Source organism: Colius striatus, chromosome 9 (genome assembly GCF_028858725.1).
Source record: "Colius striatus isolate bColStr4 chromosome 9, bColStr4.1.hap1, whole genome shotgun sequence".
NCBI lineage: Eukaryota > Metazoa > Chordata > Aves > Coliiformes > Coliidae > Colius > Colius striatus.
Window position 1 is genome coordinate 9,179,803 of NC_084767.1, and position 25,118 is coordinate 9,204,920.

Sequence of the window (25,118 nt, forward strand, 5' to 3'; positions counted from 1 at the left end):
CTAAAAAAGACAGTCATGACTTTTCAGTCCCACTGCCACCACCATGGCATGCTACATAGTTTACTATATATTCCTGTTGAAAAAAACAAGGGAAGGAATTATGTTTGAAGTGTAAACAGGGGTTTTCAGGAATTTAATATTTAAACCTGCTAAAAAAGTAAGCAGCAAAAAGGAATCAAAAGACCAGTTTTACATAACACAGAAAGGTTCATTAGGACCCAAGAACTGCTTCTCTTACTGCCGTGAGCAGTCTGGTGAGAGCCCATCTCTCCAGACATTTCACAGACTGTATTCACAGGCTCTACAGGACCTTCACTTCAGCCTTGTTACAAATCTGATGCCGAGACACCCTTTCTGTTCCCTTCAAAGTCCCTTAAAGTACCTATCTTAAGGCAAAGGAAGTAACGCACAGCCAGATGCTGAGAGCTGGCAGGAGTAGTTCCCTAAATCAGCCAGGAGCCCTGGAGTGCTGAGGAAGGGTCGCTGCCATTGCACAGTCAAGGGGATACACTTCCCACTCCCCAGCCATCAGCAGCCCTCATCTTTCTCTTCTTCATTACACTCATGTTTTCATAGGCCAGATGACATCTTGCACAATCCATTATGTTGCTTTCATCATGTTACCCTCACTGAGAGCTGGCCGTGGCGTCTCATCAGATTTGGCCAAAAACAGAGAGGACAGTAGTGGGTGTGTGAGGAGAGCACATCTTCCAAAGCTCAAGAGATGGCCCCAGGGTCCAGTACATTCCCCCCTCTCTCTGCCTAAGGTGGGGAAACCCAGGGCTGCCTTCACAGGGAAGGGTGGCCACTGGAGAGAGCAGCATAAAAGAGTCATTAAAACCTCGTATTGCAGGGAGCTGGCCTCGTCTGTCAGAGCAATTCCAGCAAGATGAGCCAACGCTCATCCCAGTGTGCAGGGCACTGCACACAGGCCATGGACACGGCCTCTGCGGGGAGGCTTGGACTCCAGAACGCACAGAAATGAAGGGAAAGGGATGTGTATTAACATAAGCACCCAGGGAATATATGAAAGAACTGTTTTCCACTCTCATTTTTGATCTATTTCCCTTCTCCCTCCTCTATTTTCTTTCCCCTCTACTCCAGCCCCGAGCACACACAGATGTTATAAACACTGACTCCCCTTGCTCTAATACCCATGAGAGATTTAGAGCTGAGCCACTATAAATATGCCAGTGAACAGAAACACATTAAAGGATTAAAGTATTCAATTTGAACTTGTAAAATTTGGGCTCTGGGGTTAGTTTGTTTCACTGGCATGTTATACACCTTCAGTATGGACAGCAGAGAACAGCAGGGCTGAGAAGTCAAAAACAAAAATAGCTCTAAGTATCACAGCAAACCCTGTCACTGAGGAAACGTGTAACCATCAATTATGCAAATGAGGACATCAATTCATTAGCTACAGTCTCCAGAATTTCCTGACCTCTGTCTTAATAGGGACATACCTCATTTGAAGTGCAGAACAAAGCAAACAGGAGGATGGTAAGTGACTGGGGAGTGAAGGCCACAGGCAATGCTGAACTTTGATAATCTTTGAAAACATTCAAAGTTGAAGGGAATAAGCAGAAACACATGCCCAAAGGAGCATGTAAGGAGCTTACAATGCATGGGAAGAGGAGGCATCGGAGAAGAGGTACCAAAATTAAACCCCACAAGGTGAGAGCTGTGGGGAACCGCATTGAGGTTTTAGCAGCTTGAGAGCTGTGAAATTCCTACTGTGCCTGGCTGACTTCAGGGACCAGTGGTGATGGTTTTTCACCTTTCCAAGCTACAGTTATCTCCTGCCCTTAGTTGCATGTATAATCAGTCCTTGGCCTAAAATAGATTTAAACTTCTCCATGGCAACAAAGGCAAAATCATAATGGGAGTAGTGTTTGTGCTACCTCTACGATAACACATCACTTCAAGCACTATCATCCTCAGAAGCCAAATACAGAACACATGTTGAGAAAAGAAGTATGAAAAATGCTAATGAAACAGACTGGGGAAATTAGAGGTGAAAGACATATATAAAAGTGCTCAAGCTCACTTTCAGCTTAAAATAAACCAAAAATTTCAGCTTAAAATGCTCTTTTGTTACCTTCAACCCTGTTTTACATGACTTGGGCGTTAGGCCTCCTAGGCTGAGAGCATTCAACATTTCAGCTTTCTTTCCTTGATACCTCTGTTTTCATTTGCTTGCTTTTATACTTTTTGTTCTACTTACAACTCTGTAGACCACCCAAATCAACCATCTTTTTCTTCTTGGTGTTTACAGCCCTTAAAACACTGGCAGCTGATTACCATATCTCCCTTAATGATCGTTTGGCCAGGCTATGCATATCTAATTTCCAGTCATAATTCAATTCCTGCAGCACTCCTGCCAACAGTTAAAGTTATTGTATTACAGACCTTCTAAGGGAAAAGCAAGGACCCTTTTTATACCCCTGCAACATGCAATTAACACAATCTTGACCTCTTTCCCTAGAATCTTTATTAAAGGTCAGATTCGTGGCAAGGGTAAACACTCCTTGTTTGCAGTGAATTCTCACAGTGTCCCTGACTTGGGCAAGAGGTCTGACATCTCCCTCCAACCCCACTGTTGGGGGATGAAGCTGTGCTGGTCTCCTGCAGCATCATCATGTCTCTGCAGAGCTCAATGCTTCATTCTGCTGAGAATTTGTTAAATGCAAGGTAATGGCAGTAAAACCAGCCTGAATGAACTCTTCCTGTCCAAAGCCTCTCCTGAATGACAGATCACAGGGTTACTGCCTTCCCATCTTACTCCGCCAGCACGCCAGTGCACATGTCAGCACGTAGTGTGCTGCAGTGCAATGAGCTGTTGCATCTCAGTGTCTTTACAGGAACGTGCGTCAGATAAAACAACAAACTCAGTAAACACAGAGTTCAAAAACCATCATGTACAGATTCTGCAGTGGTGCTCGGACTCATCAGATCAGTAAACCTTAGCAAAGCTGACGCTGCAGACAGCAGAGAGACCAAATCTCAGGTTCTGATGAGATCCATGAGGCGTCTCACAGAGTCATCTCATTAGGGAGAATACACCATCTATCACCTTTTCTGCTCTGCAAAACATGAAGGTATCTGCCATTTAGCAGCAGGGAGCAGGGCCCCTACAGAATACAATTAAAAGGGCTTCCAATTAGAATGACAGAGAATGATGAGTTTTACCCAAAATTAGAGGCTAAGCCCCAAGGAAATAAAACTCTGTGTCTGTTTAGAAACCTGATGCACAGTCAGGATTGTTTCCACCTCATCTGTGGCAACATACCTACTGTTGCAAGCCTCTCTTTCCACAAAAATAAACAAACCCCATTGCCATCTGACAACTGGAATAGCAGCTGCCATATCCACCTTTTCCAGCAGCACTGGGGTGTGCTGGCAAACACAGAGCTGCGGGTCACATTTCTGTACTGGGAAGAAGCACTGAAATAATTGTGCCCAGAACCATGCCTCCATGAGCAATCTCAGTGCCAGTTCTGCATTCACTTCTAGCAGAGACTGTATCTATTGAATCCAGAGCCTGGTGCTTGGTATAAATGGGATAAAAACCCATCACACATGGTACAAATCTAAACTTTGTGTTAGTCATCATGTTTACAAGAAATTTACAAGCAGGAAAAAACCCCCAAAGATGATATATTAGCTTGCTACGTGTTGTTGTAAGGCAAAAACCTCACAATTCAAGATATGAGCCAGTCATTAGTGCTCAGAACATTTATGAAGTCATTTTGACTATGATTAACTTTATTCCGTTATTGTCTATTACAAGATATTACTTCTATTACTTCAACCTTCTTCTGATGTAATCAGTATTAACCAGCTTTGGTGACATACTACTGAGCTAATGAGCTGTGCTAATAGCAAGAGAATGTCTCTTAAAATACATTTACACACCTTTCTCCTAGTAACTCACTGAAGTTCAACAGAAGAGCATGTTTCAAGCAGGCAGAAACCAAATTGCTTGCTCAGAAAGTGGGTTAACATCAGCACTAACTTAGGAGGGCTCAGGAGTTGCTCCAGGATCACTCTCATGGTTTCACTGATGCTTTCACTAGAAGAAACAGTGAGGTCATGCTGTGGGCAGACTAATGACTAAATCAGGTTATCTGCTGGGGTGGAAGAAATAGTTCTAATTTCACAGTAAGTGAAATAAGGGGCAGTTTTAAGGCTTGAACTGAACTAGCTGAAACTGAACCCAGCTAAAACTGGGTTAAGCTATCAGTGTTAAAGCAGGAGAAAATCTTCATGTGAGTTTCTGCATTTTCAGTAGTAATTTTCTTTTGATAGAGCTGTCTTATTTTTAGGCATAGACACATCACTGGAGGGAACAACTTCTGGCTTCACCATTCATTTTTACATAAACCCAAGACTACTTTGAACATGAAAACAGAAAGTACCAAGAACAAACATCTTCCTTCTTGATGCTCTTGACATTCTTAATGGTGTTCAAGGAATGGCTAACACTCTCCACTGCAAAGTAAAATGCCACAACTGTGAAGGATTTGCTTTCCATCTTCAGGCATAATCCTCTGAAATATCCAACAGAGTCAGGAGAGAGAGGAGCTGCATGGGGACAGTATGCTGTGAAGGGAGGTGCTAACCAGAGGCTTAGCTCTGAGTGTTTTAACACATTGATTCATTTTGGGTGTTCTCCCTGCCTTTTGTGTATTTATGAACTACCTTTATCTCATCCACCCTCATTTATTCTTGGGATTAATATTGGCATCTTGCTGACTTCATTGCATTTTTATTATTATTCTATGCTGAAAGGAATCAGTATTATAATGTTACTGTACTGAAGTTATGTGCACAAGGGTTTACTGCACTCTTCTGTTTTGCTTAACTCTTCCTAAAAGGCTGCTGATCAGTGAAGCAACCAGTGGGGATGGACACAGCATATCTGCTCTGGCTTCAGCTGGGAGAGAGCTCCTGGGAGACACAGGTGGAGTTGTGCAGAGGACAGGACTCAAGTAACAAGGTACCGACCAGCTGATGGGTGCCTGGTTTAGAAAACAACATCAAATAGATTTGCTTAACAACAAAAACAGGCTACTTACAATTTGTTTGTAAGCTGTCTATGCATTAAAGCCAGCACAGTCTGTTTAAGAGGTGATCTGGGAGGAGGACTGTCTTCTCCCACCTGCTTTGGGTCTGCAGCAGTGTCTTGATTTTTTTTTCCCCTCCAAAACAATGATAAAGTTGACAATGATGGTATAGATAGCCACATTCCTGATCCAAAGGATACAAATAACATCTCTGCTTTGACTTCAAGTAGTCATAATACAAGTTAATTCAAAGAATGAGCTCAAGTGGCATGAAACCCTTTATGGCAGAGGAGCAGCTACTAAGTTTATTGCTTGCACAGACTGTAGCATAAGTTCTGCAGTTGTGAGAGCTGAGAAGACAAAGCCAAGCATGTGTCTTCCTCACTCACGGGCCTTGGGCGAATCAGCACCCCTGTATACCGGTACTGCACGTGATGCAGCCCAGCCTTTGTTGTCAGGGGACATCTGTGTGCAACTTAGACCAACAGCTCCAGATTTTGGGCCCTGAGTCCCAAGTTACCTTTTTCAGAGAATGTCACTTCTGCTTCTGTCCCTACCCCAGGGCAAGTGGCTTTAGACGACCTATCCCTAACTTTCCATACCTGGTACACAGATATGCCAACACAGATGTACTTTGTGAAAGGTTTTACCTTCTCTGTTTGAGGTTTGAAATAAAGCTGTCAGTCTGCAGCACAGAGTTTCTGAGTACTCAGATATGACACTGAGGAGAATGAGCTGGGTGGAGGCAAGGAGACAGAGGAGAGATGAGAGACTGCATGAGATTCTTGCAAGAGATACTGAAGAGATTCACAAAGAAAAAAGTCATTCAGCTTAACGAGATTTTGCCTGCTAAGTCCTCAGGCAGCCTCAAGGACAAAACTTCACCCTTCCTAAGCTTGATCTCAGCAGAAGAAAGTTTCTGGATTTCATGAAAGCAAATATTTGGTTCTGAACCTAATGCTAAAAATGAGATGATATTTTAAGGTCTTGCCCTTACATTGTCACCATCCCACTGCACAAAAATCTAAGAAAAACTAGAGGAATGCAATGTTTGGAGTTTGACAAAGACTCACACACTTGTCTTTTTTTTGGGTCCCATTTAAATACACCAGAGCCCTTTATAAAGGCAAAAAATTAATTCATCTGCCTTTTGCCTTGGCTCATGCAAGATGTATAAGTACAGTCAAGTGTTACTTTTACTGTGCAGGTCAGAGATTACTACCTGTTTCTTTCATTATGTTTGATGCAAAATCCTTAAGGAATATCTGAAAAAAAAAATATAAGGAGTGTGTCATAGAATAAAATGAGTTGTAAATATGCAGGGTTGTTAAGATCTCAGTGATGTCTCACAGAAATATTTGAAAAACAGTCTATTCAGAGACCATCCAGAAATACCAAACAGGAATCTCACCAGGGACAGGCACAGCACAAGCTGCAGATTATGAGGTATTAGGAAGAAAAGGACCAGTCATGCAGTGTACTCTGCAAAGAGACTTTTGGCAAAAACAGAGTTTGACAAGCTCTAATAATGATCCTAAGAATAATTAATGCTTTCATTCCTCCATCTCATTCCTTCCTAGAAGGCAGTGAATTAATGGTGAAGCCTTCCAGCCTTTTTTTGGTGCAAATCACTAATTTCAGCTAAAGAGAGGTGATTACACAAAATCCCCATCTCTGTATCTTTGGAAGTTGTGGAAGTTCTTCTGTCACTAAAGCAGCCTCAGCACCAGGAGAGTAGAGGAGAAGTCTATGAAATCTGAGGAGCAAAGTCCATAAACACTCCCAGGTTCATCTGAGTAGCAGCATGGCCAGGGACCTGCTGTTGGACAAGGAGTGCCAGTGGCCACATGGTCTGCTCCCTGGGCTCCAGCTGCTACAGGCAGAGGCTGAGTGATGTGAAATGGCATCTGGAATGGCACGGGCAGCTTCCTTGCTGCTAGGGTCAGAGCCTTGTGCTGCTCCACAGCCTGGAGAGAGAAAGGGGGAGGAACCTGATCCTCCAGAGACTCACAGCACATTTATGAAACGCATGTTCTATTTTTTTGTGTGTGCATTTCTGTACTTCTTGTGCACAGAGAAACAGATTTAATTTGTCATCCCACAGCCATCACGTATGAGGCAGATAGAGTAGGAATTTATCCTCCCTTAGTTCAGGCCTTTTGCTGTAACTGGAAGAACATCCATCTATGCTAGGATTAGCCAGACCATGAGAACTGCACCATAACAATCCATAGGAAATATTTCTGATGATCTAACATTTTCAAAACCAGATTATGCAAGGGTACTTTTAACAGGGATTATAATATAATTTGGGCGTAGGCTCTGCAGAAAGACAAACATAATTAATTCTTCTGTTTTCCAAAGTGCCTCCCTTTTGCACTGCTGACAGGAAGCCTGCATGAAAACATATGAATCTACACCAATGACGTCTGCATCTTGCTCTTTACCAGATATGACAGTCTGTGTGCAATATGGCAGTCTGGGAACTCTGGAGAGAATTACATCAGTAGTTTGTGTCAAATTTCTGTTTTCTATTTCTATTAGGAAGGATTAATTTAGCAACCAAATCAATATGACTGTGTAATAGCATAAAACCTATCAGAGACTAAAAAAATATTACAAGACAGGTCTTATCTCTGATTTAAGGAACAGATGTAGGAAAAAAGACTGAAAATGGGAATCTCTCCCAGTAGAACATAGTTAAATAGATACCAGTACCAATGGCTGAATGCCGAAACTACAGAATTACATGCTCTTAATATGAACTTTTAACAATTGGAGCATGGTGGCAAATAAAAGCAGCACCTTCTTCATCAGTTGGTGTCTTTAAATTAAGGTTGGGTATCTGTGTCAAAGGTTTACTTGATTTCAGAACTCACTGTTGGCTCAGTGCTATCGTGGCATGGCAGAGGAACAGAGCAGGAAGTCAATAAAGCACTCAGATTTCTGTTCTCATTTGTGCATCTACAGAAGAATTAAATAGAGTAAAAGAAACAGCAAATAGAAATCCTACTTCAAAATTGAGTCTCCTGTAAGCTGTGTACTATGATGTCCAAGAAATGTTATTCTGCAGCTCACAAGTGAGAACTGCCAGTAACAGACCAGTCAGCTCTTTCAAAAGGGCGAGTTCAATCATTGCATATTCATGCATTAACTTGTATTTCTTTCTAACTTGATGATAAATGACAATCTATTTGAGGTAGTCTTTTCCATTGGACATTTACTGACCTTTCTCTGACTTGAATGAAAGTCCAATGTCAACTTTAACCTTTCTATCCAAATGCAGCAAATCTGAATGTACAGTGAGTTGATCTTGGGCTTTTCCAGGCTAACTTTGCACTTAAATCTGCTCAAAGGAGCAACTGAGATAGAGAAACAGGTCCATGCCAATAGCCAAAGACAACCTGCTTTCACAGAGCAGATGAAATGCTCCTTCCCAGCACGCCTGCAATCCACTCCTGCCACATCCCTGCCCTCAGTCTCCTAGAACAGTTTTGCCAAGTGAGGCCACCCACAGAACACACTACAACAGTAAGCTCAGCACACACACACCACATGTCTAGTACAATCCTTCACCCTGGGTGGATGCTAAGGGGCTGGGGGAAGAATTTTGCTGGATCCTTCCAGCATCCTTCTGCTGAGTACAACTGGAAACTATCACCAAGTGTGCCTTGCTGCTGGCTTCCCAATCTGCCTGACAACAGCTTTTATCTTCTCCCTACAGTACATTATCAGTATTAGCCAAGTACTTTGCTAATTTTACTGTTCCTAAGTATTATTAATAAATCTTATCACAGAGACTCTGATGAAGAATTGAAGATAATGTGTCTTGCCAATGACTTCCCACATCCCATCACGGGAGTGCCTGAAATAGCCAGCAAAACCTCACAGTTACAGCACAGGACCTGGTCAGTTATAGATTTCCTGCAGCTGTAGCTGGCACAGTTCCCACCAGACAGTATTTTGAGGCCTCCTCCTCTTTTGGCAGACTCTTCTGAAGAAAAACAAGAGCCAAAGAACTGCTCATCTCTTCCGAGAAGTGGAGCAGCACCCGATACTGCCTGTGAAAATTAATCTAATAGCCTTTCAGCAAAGCTTCTCAAAGGCAAACGCTCCACCTGTGCTGAGACTGAGATGCATCTAAACAAGACAGCAAGGAGTAGGCAACAGAGAAGGCAAAGTGTTTTAACTGTGAGGCTAAGATCTAAGTGTTAAAGGTTCTGCAGGTGACCTTATTTTTAACAACAAATTAAAAATTGTGGAAGTTGCAGAAAAGAGTTCCCCAAATTCGTAAGGTTTAGGTAAAATGCATCACATTGAATCAGATATTCATTTCATCAAAGTGAAAGTTAGGAGATAATGTCACTGAAAGTACAGATAAACTCATAGGAGCCAGGACCAGGTAGAAAAGAGCTTTTGTTTTCCTAGAGAAAGCCTCTAAAATATCCAGAAGGTATTAGTGACACATCTGAGGAACACTGGCCAATGCCTGAATAGTGGAAGTGACTGACAACTCTGCAAGCTACTAAGGGAAATGGGGGATTTCCCATTATCTGGTGTTTTCCTGTCAAAACTGAGTGCCAAGCTGGAAGCCCTGTCTTAGTCAAACAGAGCTTACTCCTTAGCTAAAAGTCAAACAGGATATAAGGGAGGTCAAACCCGATCCACTCATGCCTTCTGCCCTTAAATCCTATGATTGTAAGGAGAGAAGCAGGTTCCCTCCCCTTTCCTTGGCCCTTAAGGAAAACAAGTCTTTAAATCTATTTAGAGGCCCTTTTGGACATTCTTCAGCTGCAGTTTTTCTCAATCAACCTAATCTTTTCCCATCAAGCTCCCTGCTAATCCCATTTTGCTCCACTCCTTAAACTAATAAAAGATTAGAGTGACATTTCAGAAAGGGCATCGTATTAAGCAGCTTCTTTCCCATCTGAACAGATCACACGGTACAAAATGTAGTGAAGAGGCCATTAATCTTATGGTAATGAGGTGTCAGTCTGAATGGAGACCTCCTCCTTGATCAATATGAAGGGCACAGGAACAATGAGGACACTGCTGCTCACCATCTCTGGCAACTTTGCCAGAAGGCAGCTAGTCCATCAAACGTTGTGATGATGGCAACGGCTCTTGTCGCCACACTGTTCTGCCCTTGGCAACAGAGAGCAAGCATCCGCACCAATCCCCCACCCCCTGTGCTGCCCACACATAATGAGCTTTTCCCTGTGTTCTAATTAGTGGCATAAAACTGTTTAACAACTGCAGCTTTGCTCTAACATGAAATCAATTAGGATTAGCAGCCACACACAGAGAAATTTTTCACACCTATCCAGCTGGCAAAAACCACTAAGAAACTACTTTCCTCATTCCTACAGTGGACAAGCCATTGCTCTTCTTGGTGATGTGCCTGCAATTGGTGTTATCCAACTTGCTTTTATAACAGAAAGTATTTTTGCATTTTCTTAAACAAGCCACCATTCCCCTTTAAGAAAACTTAAGACTCAAGTTTCACTAAGTGCCGAGAAAACTTTCCATGAGAAGTACAAGGCTAGTGATTCTTGGTGCCATCCCATCCTCTGCTCTAACAGGATGTTCTTCCTTCAAGAGCAAGGTGGGCTGGGAATATATAATGCCATGAAACTGCACTGAACCTGAAAGGGCTCCATGTGATCACAGCTGCATGTTTACACAGAAGGAACTAGAGCAACAAGGCTTAAAAATAATCAAAAGGAAGATAACCCGGGGTGAGGGCTGCTAAGGGAACACTGGAAGACACGAGCAGCACATCTGTCTTTCCTAGAGTTCCACCTTTACATTTGCTTTTCTTTCTTGTGACTAATGAATAAAACCTGTGGGTTTGGCATCCCCAAAAGTCAAGTGTCTGAAGGTTAAATTGCCCTACAATTTATCTTTATAATGGTTTGTGTGATTACTACTGATACAGGTAAGAGTTCTTCCAAAAGTATTCACCCCAAAGAGCAATCTGGTCCTTGTCCTCCTGTTTGACACAGTCTCATCCTGCAGTAGCGTGGTCACTGTTCTGTCTTGGTACAGTAAATTAAGCAAAGAAACCACTTATTTGGAACTATTTCAAGGATAGCATTCACCAGAAATGAAATCTTTACAGCACACCAGAAAACACACCATTTTCCTGCAAGGACACAGGATCACTGGGATTACCAATAAAGGCCTATTCTTAACCATGCAGCCTCTGGCTAACTCTCTATTCTGATTTTCTCATCTAGCTCTATACAGAAAAGAAACACCCTGAAGTGGAATCAAAGGTTCTTCTCTCATGCACATTTCTTAGACAAATCCTACCTGTACATCTCTTTTTTTGGGAACCAGCTGTCTTGGTAAAGCTGAGCTGTTTACCTGTATACTGTGGTGGGTGGAGAATTCAGCGTGTCGTAGATGAGCCTCACGTGCCCTTGGTACAACTCCAGAGCCAGAGGATCATTGTCCCCTTTGTATAATAAGATGCCATTGTCCTTGTCTGTTGCTACCTGTGGAACATTAATAACCAGGTAAGGTTGTGTGAGAATGGTTAAAAGAAACAAACCACTATGGAAAAATCAAACCAAAATAATATGTACAATTCAGATATGATTTAACAAATCATCTGTGTGACCAAACACCGAGAGCAACAGCCATGAGACACAAGTCTTAGTGATGTTGAGTAAGCTCATATACAAACAGGTTGGCCTCCCCTTAAGGGATGGCTCCCTTGTTCCAAATAAGAACTAGTTCTCAGGAAGGGAAAGCTGTGGTTTATCTGATCCCTGTCAGTAGGCTGTCGCTGTATTTTTGGTGACACATGAATTTATTTCTCAGCTACTACCCCAGCTTGAAGTGGAGGTTTAGAAAATCAACCCTGGCAGTGGAAGGAGTGTGTTACAATTACAAGCAAACAAATTTCAGCAGGTGCTGATCTGTTCACAGACCTATAAACACAAAAAAGGAAAGAAAGACCCGTCTCCACTCTGCCTTACCCATGAGTTAGTCAGTCCGTTATTAGCAAGTCACGCTTGTTTCAAATGGGACATACATTGAGTCAGGAAGAACAGAGTAGCCCCTGTCCCTCGAGCTTTACTGTTTGTCAAGGGGAAAAGAAAGATCTTGAACACTGAATCAAAGAACAAGGACTCCTCTTTCGCAGTCTCCAGCTCTCCAATACCACTATTGCCCCCTGCTCCCCAAAGACACAACATGAGATTTTTGAACACAACCTGCCTGTTATTTTCACAGAACATATTCCTTGAGATTCTTGCTTTCCTTAAAATAATGGCTGATAAATGCCAAAACTCAACAGCAAAGTATATGTATGTTTTTAAGCACTCTCCTTTTGCCCTTACATTTCTTTTTTCTTGAGTGCTTTTTAAAGAGATTTCCTCTATCTGTTCTTAATAATCACTGTTGTGTTCTAATTTTAATTCACTGGTGATGAATTTCTAGATGCAAGAATAATATTCAGCCTGGAAAACAAGAAGAGAGGATGTCATCTACCATGTGCTTTCTGCAGCATTCACTTTTATTCTTCAAGCTGTGGCTGATAGAACATGTTTTGGGTAGTTAAGACAGTGTCCAGATTTTGGGCCTTAAAGTTGACCTGCAGTATTTGGAGCCTTTGGGGAGCCACATTTTAGAGTGTCTATGTTTTAGAATCCCTTTTGTGATATTTAAATGAAAGGGGATTTTGAAGAAAACCTGGACTTTCAAATACATGTGAATATGCCTCATTTCCATACAAACTCCATACTCAAGCTATTAAAGATAAATATTAATTAGGGATTTTTTTTCTCACTAGAATAAACTTTGCAAGAGCCACCCTTTAAAAATCTATTCCTAATGTGGAAATTAGCTCCTCTTTCTCATGTCTTGACATTGGTATTTTAATTACAACCAAACTCCATCAAGTAAGCCTAGAATCTGATTTCCAACTGTGGAATACAAACTTTGCAAGCTGAGGAGATAAATGGAATGAAATAAATACACAGGGATGGTTTTTCTTCTCACATCTTTTGAAATGTTTTGCTTCATTTGCAAGGTGAATTTAGCAGAGGAAAAGCCCAGATTCACAATTAGTGGCTTAATAAAGAGATGTATGATGTCATATATGTGCTCCACATGTCTTTATTAGAAAGGGTATAAAACTAGAAATTATTCCCTTTACTTTAGGATTTTAGGTAAAAATATATATGTATCAGTTTAGTTGTTAGTAGATTGTGAATGCAAATAATTTCCACTTAAATCAGTTAAATATCATATTATACTATGTATCCAAAATACCTTTGATCCACAACCATGAAGATGGCGTGGCACCATTGATATCTATTCCCATCACCTTCTGAACCTTAGACCTCAACCCAAATTTAGGCGTAACTACAGGACTAACAAAATCACAAGCTTTTTATGTACTGAATGTGGGTGGTGAAAGAGTAAGGAAAATATTGTCTGGAAAGGCTATTTAGAGCAATATTTTTAAATAACTGTCCTAATAGTTAGAGCTAATTTCTACAGGGAGAAACACAATGATGTGGATCAGTAAAGAACACAGGGAAGTTTCCTCCATCATCTCTAGTTATGTTGCCAGGCTGGGAATAAGAGAGGTGAGATTCTGGAGGCAGCATGTTTGTCCACAAAGGTACAGTGGTGCTGTAGTTGCTCCTTAAAGAAGACAACTGTCTCACAAGTGGACTCTAGCTTTGTCAGCATCTTGGTCAGTAGATGCTCTTCCTTCAGAATACATATATCTGTATTATTGCACTGAATCATAGAATCATAGAATGGCAGGGGTTGGGAAGGGACTTTTAGAGATCATCTAGTCCAACCCCCCTGCAGAAGCAGGGTCACCTAGATCAGGTCGCATAGGAACATGTCCAGGTGGGTCTTGAAGGCCTCCAAGGAAGGAGACTCCACAACCCCTCTGGGCAGCCTGTGCCAGGGCTCCTTCACCTGAAGAGTGAAATAGTTTTTTCTTATATTTAAGTGGAACTTTTTGTGTTCCAGCTTCATCCCATTACCCCTTGTCCTGTTGCCAGCTACTGTAGAAAAAAGGGATGTCTCAACCTCCTGACACCCACCAGTTAGATATTTATAAATGTTAATAAGATCTCCCCTCAATCTCCTCCAGACTAAACAGCCCCAGTTCCTGCAGCCTTTCCTCATATGAAAGATGTTCCAGTCCCCTGATCATCTTGGTGACCCTGAGCTGGACTCTCTCCAGAAGTTCTCTGTCCCTCTCGAGCTGAGGAGCCCAGAACTGGACACAGATGAGGCCTCACCAGGGCAGAGTAGAGGGGGAGAAGAACCTCCCTTGACCTGCTGGCCACACTCTTCTTGATGCATCCCAGGATGCCAGAGCTGGCAACTGATGCCCTGTGTGACATACCTGGAGGGAGATATTTGCCTGAGGGCGAATTTTGGCTGATGGCAGCTCCACATAGGAATCCTTCCCCACGAAGTTGACTGTGATGAGCTTCTCACACTTCTGGCCAGCGAAGCCGGCGAGGCAGCGGCAGACAGGCTCGTGGTGCACCACGATGCACTGAGCCCCGTTCTGGCACTCGTAGTTATCACATGGGCTCGTCTGGAGCAGAACCATCGGTGGAGGAGTTTCACAGAAAAGTCCACTATAGGCAAAGAAAAAGCATCCTCAGTTATCACCGTCTTTTTAAAGGAAAGAAAGCTCTTCAGATGCTGATATTATGCCCTTGCTGTCCCTGAGATTCAGCTATCATGTGTCTGCTTTACTGTGTGAGAGCTACACAGCACAGTGCTGTACAGAAACTCCTATGCTGGGTCTGAACGAGCCAGTGTGAATACCGAAAAGAACATGTGCACTGGTCATTTATCCTGCAAGGTACAGCACTCTGTCTAAAACAGCTTCCATCCCACATTGTGCCATGCAGTTTCTCAGAAAACACTAGGAGCCATTTAAGCCCAAAACTGAGATCTTCCCATCCTAGGCTTTGTGATTTGCATCTACCTTTGCTGTTGGAGGTAGCAAGCAAGGGATAAAATCCTCTATTTTTAGCGGTTTTTACTCACTTGGTTTATTGTGTATCAGAAAGTGTATCATCAGCAGATGAGCAACTGCTACAAAGTCTCAGAAGCAATGCATGAATCCCACAATATTTTCTGGGCAGCTTCCCTGAATTAGTTGTTTCTAATGGCATCAGGATCATTAACTTTATTTTAGCTGAGTTTGTGGTTGGTAGTGTCCCAGAGCAGACAAATGTAAAGGAAAGGAAGGTCTCCCAGAATCAGAGGGAGCTGCAAACCAAATACCAGATTTGAGTACTTATGAACTCGAATCATGTTCAGGTCTGAAGGAAAATGCTGTGGTTCAGTCCTAACTACAGAAGAGACTGAGCAAAACCCACATGGAGGAACTTCTGGCCTCCGAGGCTTGGGCTGCATTGCCCAGGAGCAGCAATGGCTCAGCCCCCAGGCTGCCTTTCTGGACTCAGCATAGCTGCACACTTCACAAGTAATTTGCTGGAATGACTCAGCTACACTGAAATATCAACACCAGCAGAGAAGGAAAGGGAGAAAGTGCAAAAAGCTGCAGTCATCTTTCACATGATGTCATGTGTCAGACTAAACTGCAAAAAGGAAATGAAAAAACTCTGCCCAGTTTACTGACTGGGCCTGTGCAATCAATGGGCACTGCAAAGGGACCTGGTCAGGCTCTCTGGCTGGCTGCACACAGTATTATACCCTAAATTTTATACAGTATACCCCCAATTTCTCATTACAGACACTGTCCAAACCAAACAAACCCTTTTTGTACTGATGAGAGAACATAAACTCTTTGCATCGAGTTCTGTGACTGACTGAAAATGTACAGATGGTAAAATGATGACAAATGGGTAGCTGGTGAGTAGGGAGCACGTGTCAGGCTGTGCTGTGGGGAACACCGTGGGGATAGCTGCAGCCAGGGCTGTGGGCTCAGGCTGCTGCACCAGCTCGCTGTTCCACATCTGTGGCAGACTCATTCATGCAGTGAATAACCCATCAGCCCAGTCCTGGAACAGTGAAATCCCACTTGTCTCACTAGGAATTTCCTGCCATTCAGGGAGCACTTTATGGGATAATAGCACTCATAAAAACAAAGCAAAAGAAAAATGCCCGAACCCTCACTCCTCTCCAGTAAAGCAGGTGAGACTTGGAATCTCAATGAACTTCTAGGCAATCTTCCTAGAAACAATTAGAATAGAAACTCAAGCCATGACCCTACAGTAAATAGTACCAATACAAGACATTCAAGGGCAACAAATAAAACAGCCACAAGAGCAATCTTGCCACAGAGACCAGAACCTGCTGCCTCTGGAAGAGAGCAAATGGAGATGACTACTTCTCTTTTTATGTTTTTGCAGGTGAGATTTTGCACAGAGTACCACAACTCTGTCTTTAACACTGTGTAAGTGAGAGCCCAAACCTCTCTCCATCCCTGTTCTCCCAACAAACATCACTGTGAGAGCCCAAACCTCTCCCTGTCCTTGTTCTCCCAACAAACATCACTCTCTGGTCTACCTCTGGGAAACATCAGAGAGCAATGACACCAAAAGGTGGATGGGCTAAATTCTGAAGTGCATCAAAGGCAATGGAGTTGCTCTGCTTTTTTATCATGTCTGAGAGAAGAGACACAGAGTTTTACGTTACTGCTTTTACAAAATACAAGCTTGAAGAATGCCTTAAAGATGCAAACACTTGGGATTCACACCAGGGAGAAGGCCAGAAAAGCTTTCCTTTCCCCACAGCTGCTTCTCCAACCTGAGTTCTTTCCGTGGAGCAGAGACCCAGCTGCAGCCCAGAGAAGACCCCATGCTGAAACAAGTGGATGCTCAAAGCAGGCTGTGACCTCATGGGGGACTTGTGCTGCAGCAGGCTGTCCCTGAAGGACTGTACCCCATGGAAAGGACCCAAACTGTAGCATTTCATGAAGAGCTGCTGCCAATGGAGAGGACTCATGTTGGAGAAGTTCATGTAGGACTGTAAGAAGGACCCCACATTGGAGCAGGGGAGGAATGTGAGGAGTTCTCCCCCTGAGGAGGAAGGAGTGGCAAAGACAATCTATGATAAACTGACTATTCTCCATCCCCTTACACTGCTTGTTGGGGGAGGCATTTGAGAAATCAAGAGTAAAGTTGAGCCTGGGAAGAATGGAGCAGTGGGAGGAAGGTGTTTTAAGATTCAGTTTTTATTTCTTATTACCCTACTCTGATTTGACTGATTTCCCCAAGTTGAGTCTGTTTTGCCTGTGACAGTAATTGGTGAGTGATCTCTCCCTGTCCTTATCTTGACCCACAAACTTCGACAGGCTGCCCTGATCTTGGAGGGTGAGTGCAGGCCTCAGGGAGCACAGCACCACTCAGCAAGAGGTGGTTTGGATGCCCCTGTCCATGAAAACATTTAAAAAAGAGCACGAGCCTCACGGGAAGATAGATCCACAGAAAGCAATTCTTGCCAATTTAAGGTAGTTACTGTAACAGCTGCCTATCCACAAAGCAGCCAGACCCAGCCAGGGTTGTTGAGCTGAGGACACATCAGCACCACGTTCCTGTTGCCAGTCAGGCACTCAAGTACACTGTCCAACTGGAGCATTTTCCTGTTCAGAACCTGGTTTCATTAATGTGAGTCTCTCTCTCCAGCGCAGGGCTTTGTGGCTGGCTGGCAAACACATCAGGAGAGCCAGCAATGGGATCAAACCAGGGTCACCCCAGGCCTGACATCAAGTGTAATTGTTTTCCAGAAGTGACTAGCAGAAAGGAACACTGCTAACTCAGCCCATTAGCTTTGTTCTACCTAGTGCCAATCATTTTGTTTTGTCTGTGACCAACAAGTAGAAAGCAGAAGGAAAGTCAGTGTCTATAATCCTAATTTCATGGAAGTTAAAAATAATAATAATAAAAAAATCCATGACATCCACAGCAGCCTCCACTAACAGAAAGCAAATGTTGCAAGAAGCCAGTGTGTCTGGGTTTGGTGCTGCTCTCAGAGATCCCCTGAGCTCCCAGTATGGCTCCTGCACAACCCTTCCTTGCTGTGAAACCCCTTCAGCAGTGACTCTACAAGTGCAGCTGTCCTGTGACTGCTTGCTGGTAATCACATTATCAGCAGTGGCTGTCAAGGACTTTTCAGAGGTTTTTTTTTTTGTAGTGAGAAATACTATTCAAAACCTATTTTTAGAAATGATACTATTTATTTCCCCCAGCAGTAAAATGTGGAGCACAGCCTGACTTTGCATAGCTTGGCCAAGTCCATTCTGCTTGGTACAATCTCATTTATTTAAATAATCATTGCTGTGTTTCTTGCAGCAAACTATCCCAGTGGGGAACTCTGGAGCATCTCCACAATGGAGGAACAACACTTTCTATCAAGCTCAGCAGCCTTAATGTGTGCTTCCCCACTAGAGCAACATTTATCAGGCCAGCACTGCTGTGAGGCTGATTGCTAGAGGGAAAGTTGGATCAGTTAAGGTTTTATCCAATGGGGCTCACAAATCTTCAAAACTGTTTTCAACTGCAGGGGGTAAACAAATGTTATTTTGGGAGGAAAACACTAAAAACTTTTCAGGAAGAAAGTGTTTTGTGTGACTGTGACAGGTTGTGAGTGGTAAAGAAAGGTGGTGTGTGGAGCAAAATACACATGAGCATCGAGCAGGAAATGTTAGGATGAGAAAATAGGTGTGTGTATGGTGGTCCTTTTGCTTTTAGGGGCTGTCATCAGAGGTGGGACACTGTGCATATGAGGCTCTACATTGCTAAGAATTACCAGAGTGCCATTTGTTCAACTGTGTGGGGACATAAGTTTTAATGTCCTTAGTAATGTGTGGCTCCAAGTGGCTTTGACATACAGCATAGTGACAGCCATAAAACTATCACAGGTCTGTGCATTTATGACAACAGCATAAGCTTCAGATAACTGGGAGGTTACTCTGTAAACTCACTGCTGGGAAATGATTCCTGATACTTAGCCAAAAAACTTTATTAATCATCATCTTAGGTCTCCTAATTACCTTTGTCAGACCACCCTTTGTGTTCTTTCCTTCTCATCAAGAGTTGCAGCCTTCAAATACTTGCAAAGCTATCTCCTTGCTGCACAGCCCAGCGCCTGAGGCACGCTTCGTGAGCAGTTGAGTCTATAACCCTGAACATCAGAAGGCTGAACTCTGTCAATCACTGTCTTTGCAACTGCAATCTGAAGAGGGGAAAAAAACCCAATCGGAACCCCTTTCAGAACAGCAACTGAAAAAGGCTGGAGTCATGGAAAGAATAATGAGTAGAACATATTTTGTTAGCAGACTGTTTAATCCTAAAATCAAATAAGATCAAGGATGGTTCTACAGGAGAACACCAGAGGCTTCAGCCTGCTCTTCTTGACAGAAGAAGCTTGGTAGTGCCCACTGTGTTGTTTTTCTTCTGAAAGACTCTTGCTCCCTTGTATGGCAAGAACTAGTGCAAAAAAATACCCAAAAAGGGAGCAAAGGGAAGACCTCCAGTTAATCCTGGCTCTGTTGTTGATAGGCAGTGGGATTACTTTGCTTGCCCAAGCCTACCTTGGCCTATGAAGTGCTATCTAAGCTAGTAGTTGAGTTTTGGAGCAATTTTAGTGTAATGAAATTCCCCTCATTTGAGTGAGGGCTGTTCCAGTTTCTGCTCCTAAAGTGTGAGATTAGCTAACCCGAGGCCCTGCTGGAATTGCCAGTAGAGCTGCTTGGAACACAGGAAAGGAACCAGACCAGTCTCCCAGCCACCCCTGCTGCTCCACTCAGCTGTGTCACAACTCAAAACATCTCTGCCAAACACTGTGACCCTGCCTTCCTGGAAAAGAACCCCTTGTGTTTATGACTGTCTAGTGCTGACATGCCTTAAAAATTGGCGCACCTGCAGCAGAAGTCACCCAGTCACTACCGTCTGATGACAGCTCTGAGCTACGCTTGACTCCAAGAATGGCTTTGCAATCCTGTTTCTCAGCTCTAACAATTAGATAACATTGAGCATTTACAATTCCACTGTGGGACAGCCACTTGTTATCCTCACCAGATATCAATTTGCAAGATCCCTAAGGCCATCAAAGGGACAGAAGCAGAGAAACATGGAGAAAAGGGTATGGATCTGAAATTCACAGGATATCTGATGTCCTGTAAATAACAGGTCTGATTCTGTGAAGCCATGGGCTGACATCATGTTATATATCAATGCCTGTTCAGAGAATGCTGTCTGCTTTGCAAGAAAAATGTCTGTTGAGAGCCAAAAAACTCAAACCCCAGCAAGAATGAAAGCAAGAACAATGAAAACAGTTGCAGATACAAAGCAGAGAAAATGATTTATATGTGTTCATGCAATTTCTGCTTTGTCAAGACTGATCTTTTCAGGTACTCCTTCTTTGTCTCATGTGTATTTCAAACAAGAAAAGGTTTAGCTGGAAGGAAGCCAGTATCCAGCCTCAGGCAATGATTAGTGAATCCATTTGGAGCAGCACACTTATCTTTGACAGACAGACAGATTTCCAGGAGCCAGATATATTGGCAGCTGTTAGAATCAGAGACTGGAAATTCACAGCCCAAATCATACTGGGTCCATCCACCGACAGGCACAGAGATACTGGCACAAACCCCTCAGACTCATGTTTTCTTGCAGATAGGTTTGAGGGTTCATATGTGTAATTTTATTACCCTTTACTCACTCTGGAGCATGCAGCGTTTATCTCCACATAATTTTTGTCAGTGTATTTCCTGGTGTTTTCCCAGGAGAGGCTGAGGCAGGCAGACAGGCAAACTAACACAGAGCTGCACAAAAGGCAAATTGCTGTTTCCAGAGCAGGAACAGTGAACCCCCTGTGCTCAGTTAACTTGTTAAGACCTATAACATCTGAAGCACCGAGCCACCCATTCACGGAGGAATGACAGATCGATACCATACCTAGAGGTTGATGAAAGGATGAAAGCAATTAAAGCAAGTGCCCTGATGCTATGTACAGAAGGCAGTGCAGGGGAGAAGCTGATTCTCAGGTACCTGAAACCCTGAGGACAGACGCAGGTGTAGCCATTGACGGCATCTACGCAGGCAGCTCCATGGCGACACTTATGGCCCACGCAGTCATCATCATCTATTTCACAGTGTTTTCCACTGTAACCCGGCAAGCACTCACATCTGAAACACAAGGAAATCACTCTTAATAGCTTGGTTCAACATTCACAGCGATAGCACACACAGGCAGCCTAGCACCAATTTGATTTGAGATGGAACGGTATTAGCGATTGTTCCTGGAAACATCAAGCCCGATTCCTGCCACCGGAAAGGCTCCAGCCCTTCCTGTCTGTCTGCAATCTGCTTCAATTCAAGCTGAGCAGAGCAATACCATGCTCCTGCTTTTCCTCAGCCAAGCCTGTGGAGATCATACTGTGGCCTCCCAATTACACTGAAGATGGCAACATCTTCCCTAACCTTGCAGACTCCAAGGGCAGTATTCTTCAAGGGCAGGTGCTTTAATGCCTCAGACTGTGATTTTGACAACATCTGCACACTGCTGAGCCTCTGAGGTTGGCCTTGTGTAGCTACACAGAGCACAGCAGGGTTCCACCTTCCAAAAGAAAGCAGTCTGCAAGCAAGCCATAAAACTCAGCAAATTTAAAGAGAAAGATCATCAGTTTTGAGACCACCACCTGTTTGCCATTCAGTTGCAAGGCGTAGCAAACGTTGCTGCAACTATGGAAAGTCCTCTTTGAAGCCTGTCCTTTCCTGTGGTGACACTCAGGCAAAGCATGTACCTGCTGCTCTGGGGTAATGACGCCATTCACAGGACAGCACAAGGGGATGCACCTAAACCTGCTGATATTGGCTTTTGAAACATTTTCTTTTACACAGTTCTCAAGTTTGTTGTACGAAGGCTGCATCAGCATTTCTGTTTTAAGCCTTGCAGAAGTTTATAACCTGACAATAGAAAATGCATCCCAAAGTCTCTGACTTGGAGCAGATCTTTTGGGACTGTTGAACTGCCTCTTTTTGAATCTGTAACATAGACAATGTTTAGTCATGAACACGCTTTAGTCTATAAAACATGTTTTACACCTCCCAGCTGGATGTTACTGCACATCTGGAAAACAAAAGGCATATCACTTCAACCAAAACAAGTGAAGAGCTACAGTTAACTTCAGCAATAAAAGAAGCCTGCGCTCTTGCTAGAGCCTCTTGTTTGGACCCAGCGTGCTTGCCACCAAGAGCTGGAAGAAAAGAGACAGTATCAAGTTGAGGGACACAGCATCAGGAGAGAAACTACTGCTCCACCAAATATTCTGCAGGCCTCCTCCTACCTGCCAGCAGCCTGGTGGGGTAAGTGCAGGAGAAGGCTCTCTGTGGAAAACCTCTTCAGGGAATTGGAAACATAGGAGCTGGGGAGGAAAGATACTTTGACTTTCTTTGCAGCAGTCATTGTGCTGCATTTGGTTCTGAGTGACAGTGTGTTTTGTCTCCCGGCTGCTCCCCAGCTCATAAGGGCAGGGCAGTGAGTTGGGTGAAACTTGACAGAGTGCAAAAGCAGGTCCTGTGTGTGCTAATGGCCATTGAACACTGCTACAACATCAGGGCAGTAACCACCCAGCTCCAGCACCGAGAAAAATGGCACCTTCAGTCTCCATTTCCAGCCATGGCTTGGGACTGGCTAGGTGAGAAGGAAATAGGGCAAAGCCTCTTAACTTTGCACCCTGTAGGATGGAGAACATTATGTAGATATATACACTTTCTGCCTCCAACCCTCTGTCCAGGAAAAGCCCCCACCATGACCCCATGCAGCCATAGCATGGCTGATGTTCCAGCTCTGCACGCCTGACTTGCTTTTTCCCACCTTGGTGGCTCAGGGAATACTGAGATTAACATAAGCGAGATGACAAACCAGAGCAAACAAGCAAAAAGTGTTCCTTCCCCAAACCATAAGAAGAGGGCAATGTTTGCTGGCAACGTTTTAGTCACACCTGCAAGCAAATAATGTCAATCAAAAGACTGTGTGGGGAGAACTGGCAGCATTTGATCCTGTTGCTTTTTATTGATCCCCGCAGCCCTAATATAAAGTGATGTAATAATGAACGATGTGCAGTTCCTTATTCAGAGCTGCCATGCATCAGTTTTATGATGTGTATTGGCTATCTCAGTAATGACAGAACCACCACTTTTCTCTGCAGGGCTGCATTAAATCAGCATTTTAAGCTGTCAGGTAATAATTCCAAGCTTTAGAATAATAAAGTATATTTATATCATGCTCCAACATCAATACAGTGAATGGAAAAACATGCTCCTTTCCTGAAGGTTTTTTTTAGAAGTCATTTCATTGTGTTGAATGGGGTTTTTTTTGTTGATTTTTTGGTTTGTTTTCTGGCATGCAGAAAGCTATTCCTTTTTTTATAGTAACAGGACAAAGAACACGTGAGGCTGGAAGTGAGGAAAGTCACCTGCAATTTTTGCTTAGAAACCAAAGAGCTCTGTGCAGACAAACATACACTCAAACAATCCAGTTTGCTTCCAAGCTTGGCTTTCTTTTCAGAAACATGGAATTCCTTTTGGGTCAGTCATCTCTGAGCTCTTAGTGTGTAACATCTAGGCTGAAGCTACCAAAAAAATGCATGTCTGGAATATAGCAGGTGAGAAACTCAGCCACACGAGTGCTTCCTAGAAACTGAAAGTCTCCCCACCATGGAATTATGGCACATTAGCTCCATCCCTATCCCACAAAGTGCCAGCAAGTGACTGAGTATCAATAAGAGTATGATGTAGTAAAGAAGGCAAAGACACTTTCATATGAAACTCCTGGTAAGAGAGTAATTTACTTGATTAGATCAGTTCCCTCATTTCCCAATGTCCGTCTGACACTGGTGCAGTTGAAATCTTTTCTACTATAGCCTTGTAGTGATGGCAACATTCCCAGTATCAGAGCGAGCCTAAAACCATGTCTAGTAGTATTTAAAATCTTGGCCTAACTGAGGGGATTTGCATCTGCATGCACTCAATGTCTATCGTCTTAAAGCCGTGAATCATGGCTTCTATTGCAGGGCCAGAGTGGAATTTCCTTCCCCATATCAATAAATAACTTGGCTTCCTATTTTTTTTCCTATCTTTGCCATCTTTTCCTCCCTCTGCAGAGTTGCAGACACACTAGAGATGAAGGCAGGACAGACAGACTGACTGGTGCCCTTGCTGCTGTGGAATTCTTCACTGGTGTGTCCAGGGCACAAACCTGACAGGTGGATGGTCAGCTCAGGAACAAGCCTGGATCCTGCCATGAGCGTTCCCTGCCTCTGTAAGCAGAGTGGAGGACTGGTGCATGAGCCTGACTCATTCTGCATGTGGCATTATCCTGCATCTTTACCCGCTGAAAATTATGGCACATCACAGGTCAGGAGATCAAACTGCTCAAGGGATTGGCAGCCACACAGGACTGGAGGTTGTAGTTTTCAGGGAGAAGCAGCAGCAGCAGCCACACATCGCTGGGAAAGCTGCTGAGGGCGCTCAGCCCATTTCTGAAGGGTTTGGTGCAATCAAACAATGAAAGAAAAAGGTAATACTTGGACAAATCTCTGTTCAAGGCTGGCCAGGCTCCTTCACCTCTCAAGTCTGGCTTGCAAGAGAGCAAGATGGGGCCGAAGAAATAAAGAAGTTCTGGATTTTTGAGTAGCATTCTATGAATAGTGGGAAGAATAACACAACAAACAGTAGTAGAAAATACCTGCAAGTAGTTATTTAGTCTCCCTTTAAGGGTTAATGACCCCACAATAAAGAACAGTTTTCTAGCAAGCAAACATGCTAAAGTGTCTTATTCAAATTATTTGGGTGGCAGGCATGGAAACGCTTCCAGCAAGGGTAAAGCCATTCAGAACCAGAGCTGTCTTTATCCCTTCATACAGCCAGCAACATAAGGTAATTTGAGTTACAAGCCTTTGCCTTGTAATGTGATGTAGCTACTGGATTAGCCGAGTGATGGATTAACTAGGAATGAAAGCTAGAAAGAACATCAGGGACTATTTATGTACTGGTACACATGTCCTTATCCAGTCCCTGT

General features: G+C 43.4%; 1 protein-coding gene across 2 annotated transcripts in view; it reads right to left on the reverse strand.

The window, feature by feature from the left end:
* SLIT3 (slit guidance ligand 3) overlaps nucleotides 1–25,118 on the reverse strand; it is a 497,173-nt gene that overhangs the window by 13,977 nt on the left and 458,078 nt on the right. For both annotated transcript variants that reach the window (XM_062001935.1, XM_062001936.1), the window contains exons 31-33: nucleotides 21,086–21,223; nucleotides 14,455–14,695; nucleotides 11,439–11,569 (exon numbers count right to left, since the gene is read on the reverse strand). In XM_062001935.1, the coding sequence (XP_061857919.1) occupies nucleotides 11,439–11,569; nucleotides 14,455–14,695; nucleotides 21,086–21,223 (510 nt within the window). The remainder of the gene's footprint in view (nucleotides 1–11,438; nucleotides 11,570–14,454; nucleotides 14,696–21,085; nucleotides 21,224–25,118) is intronic.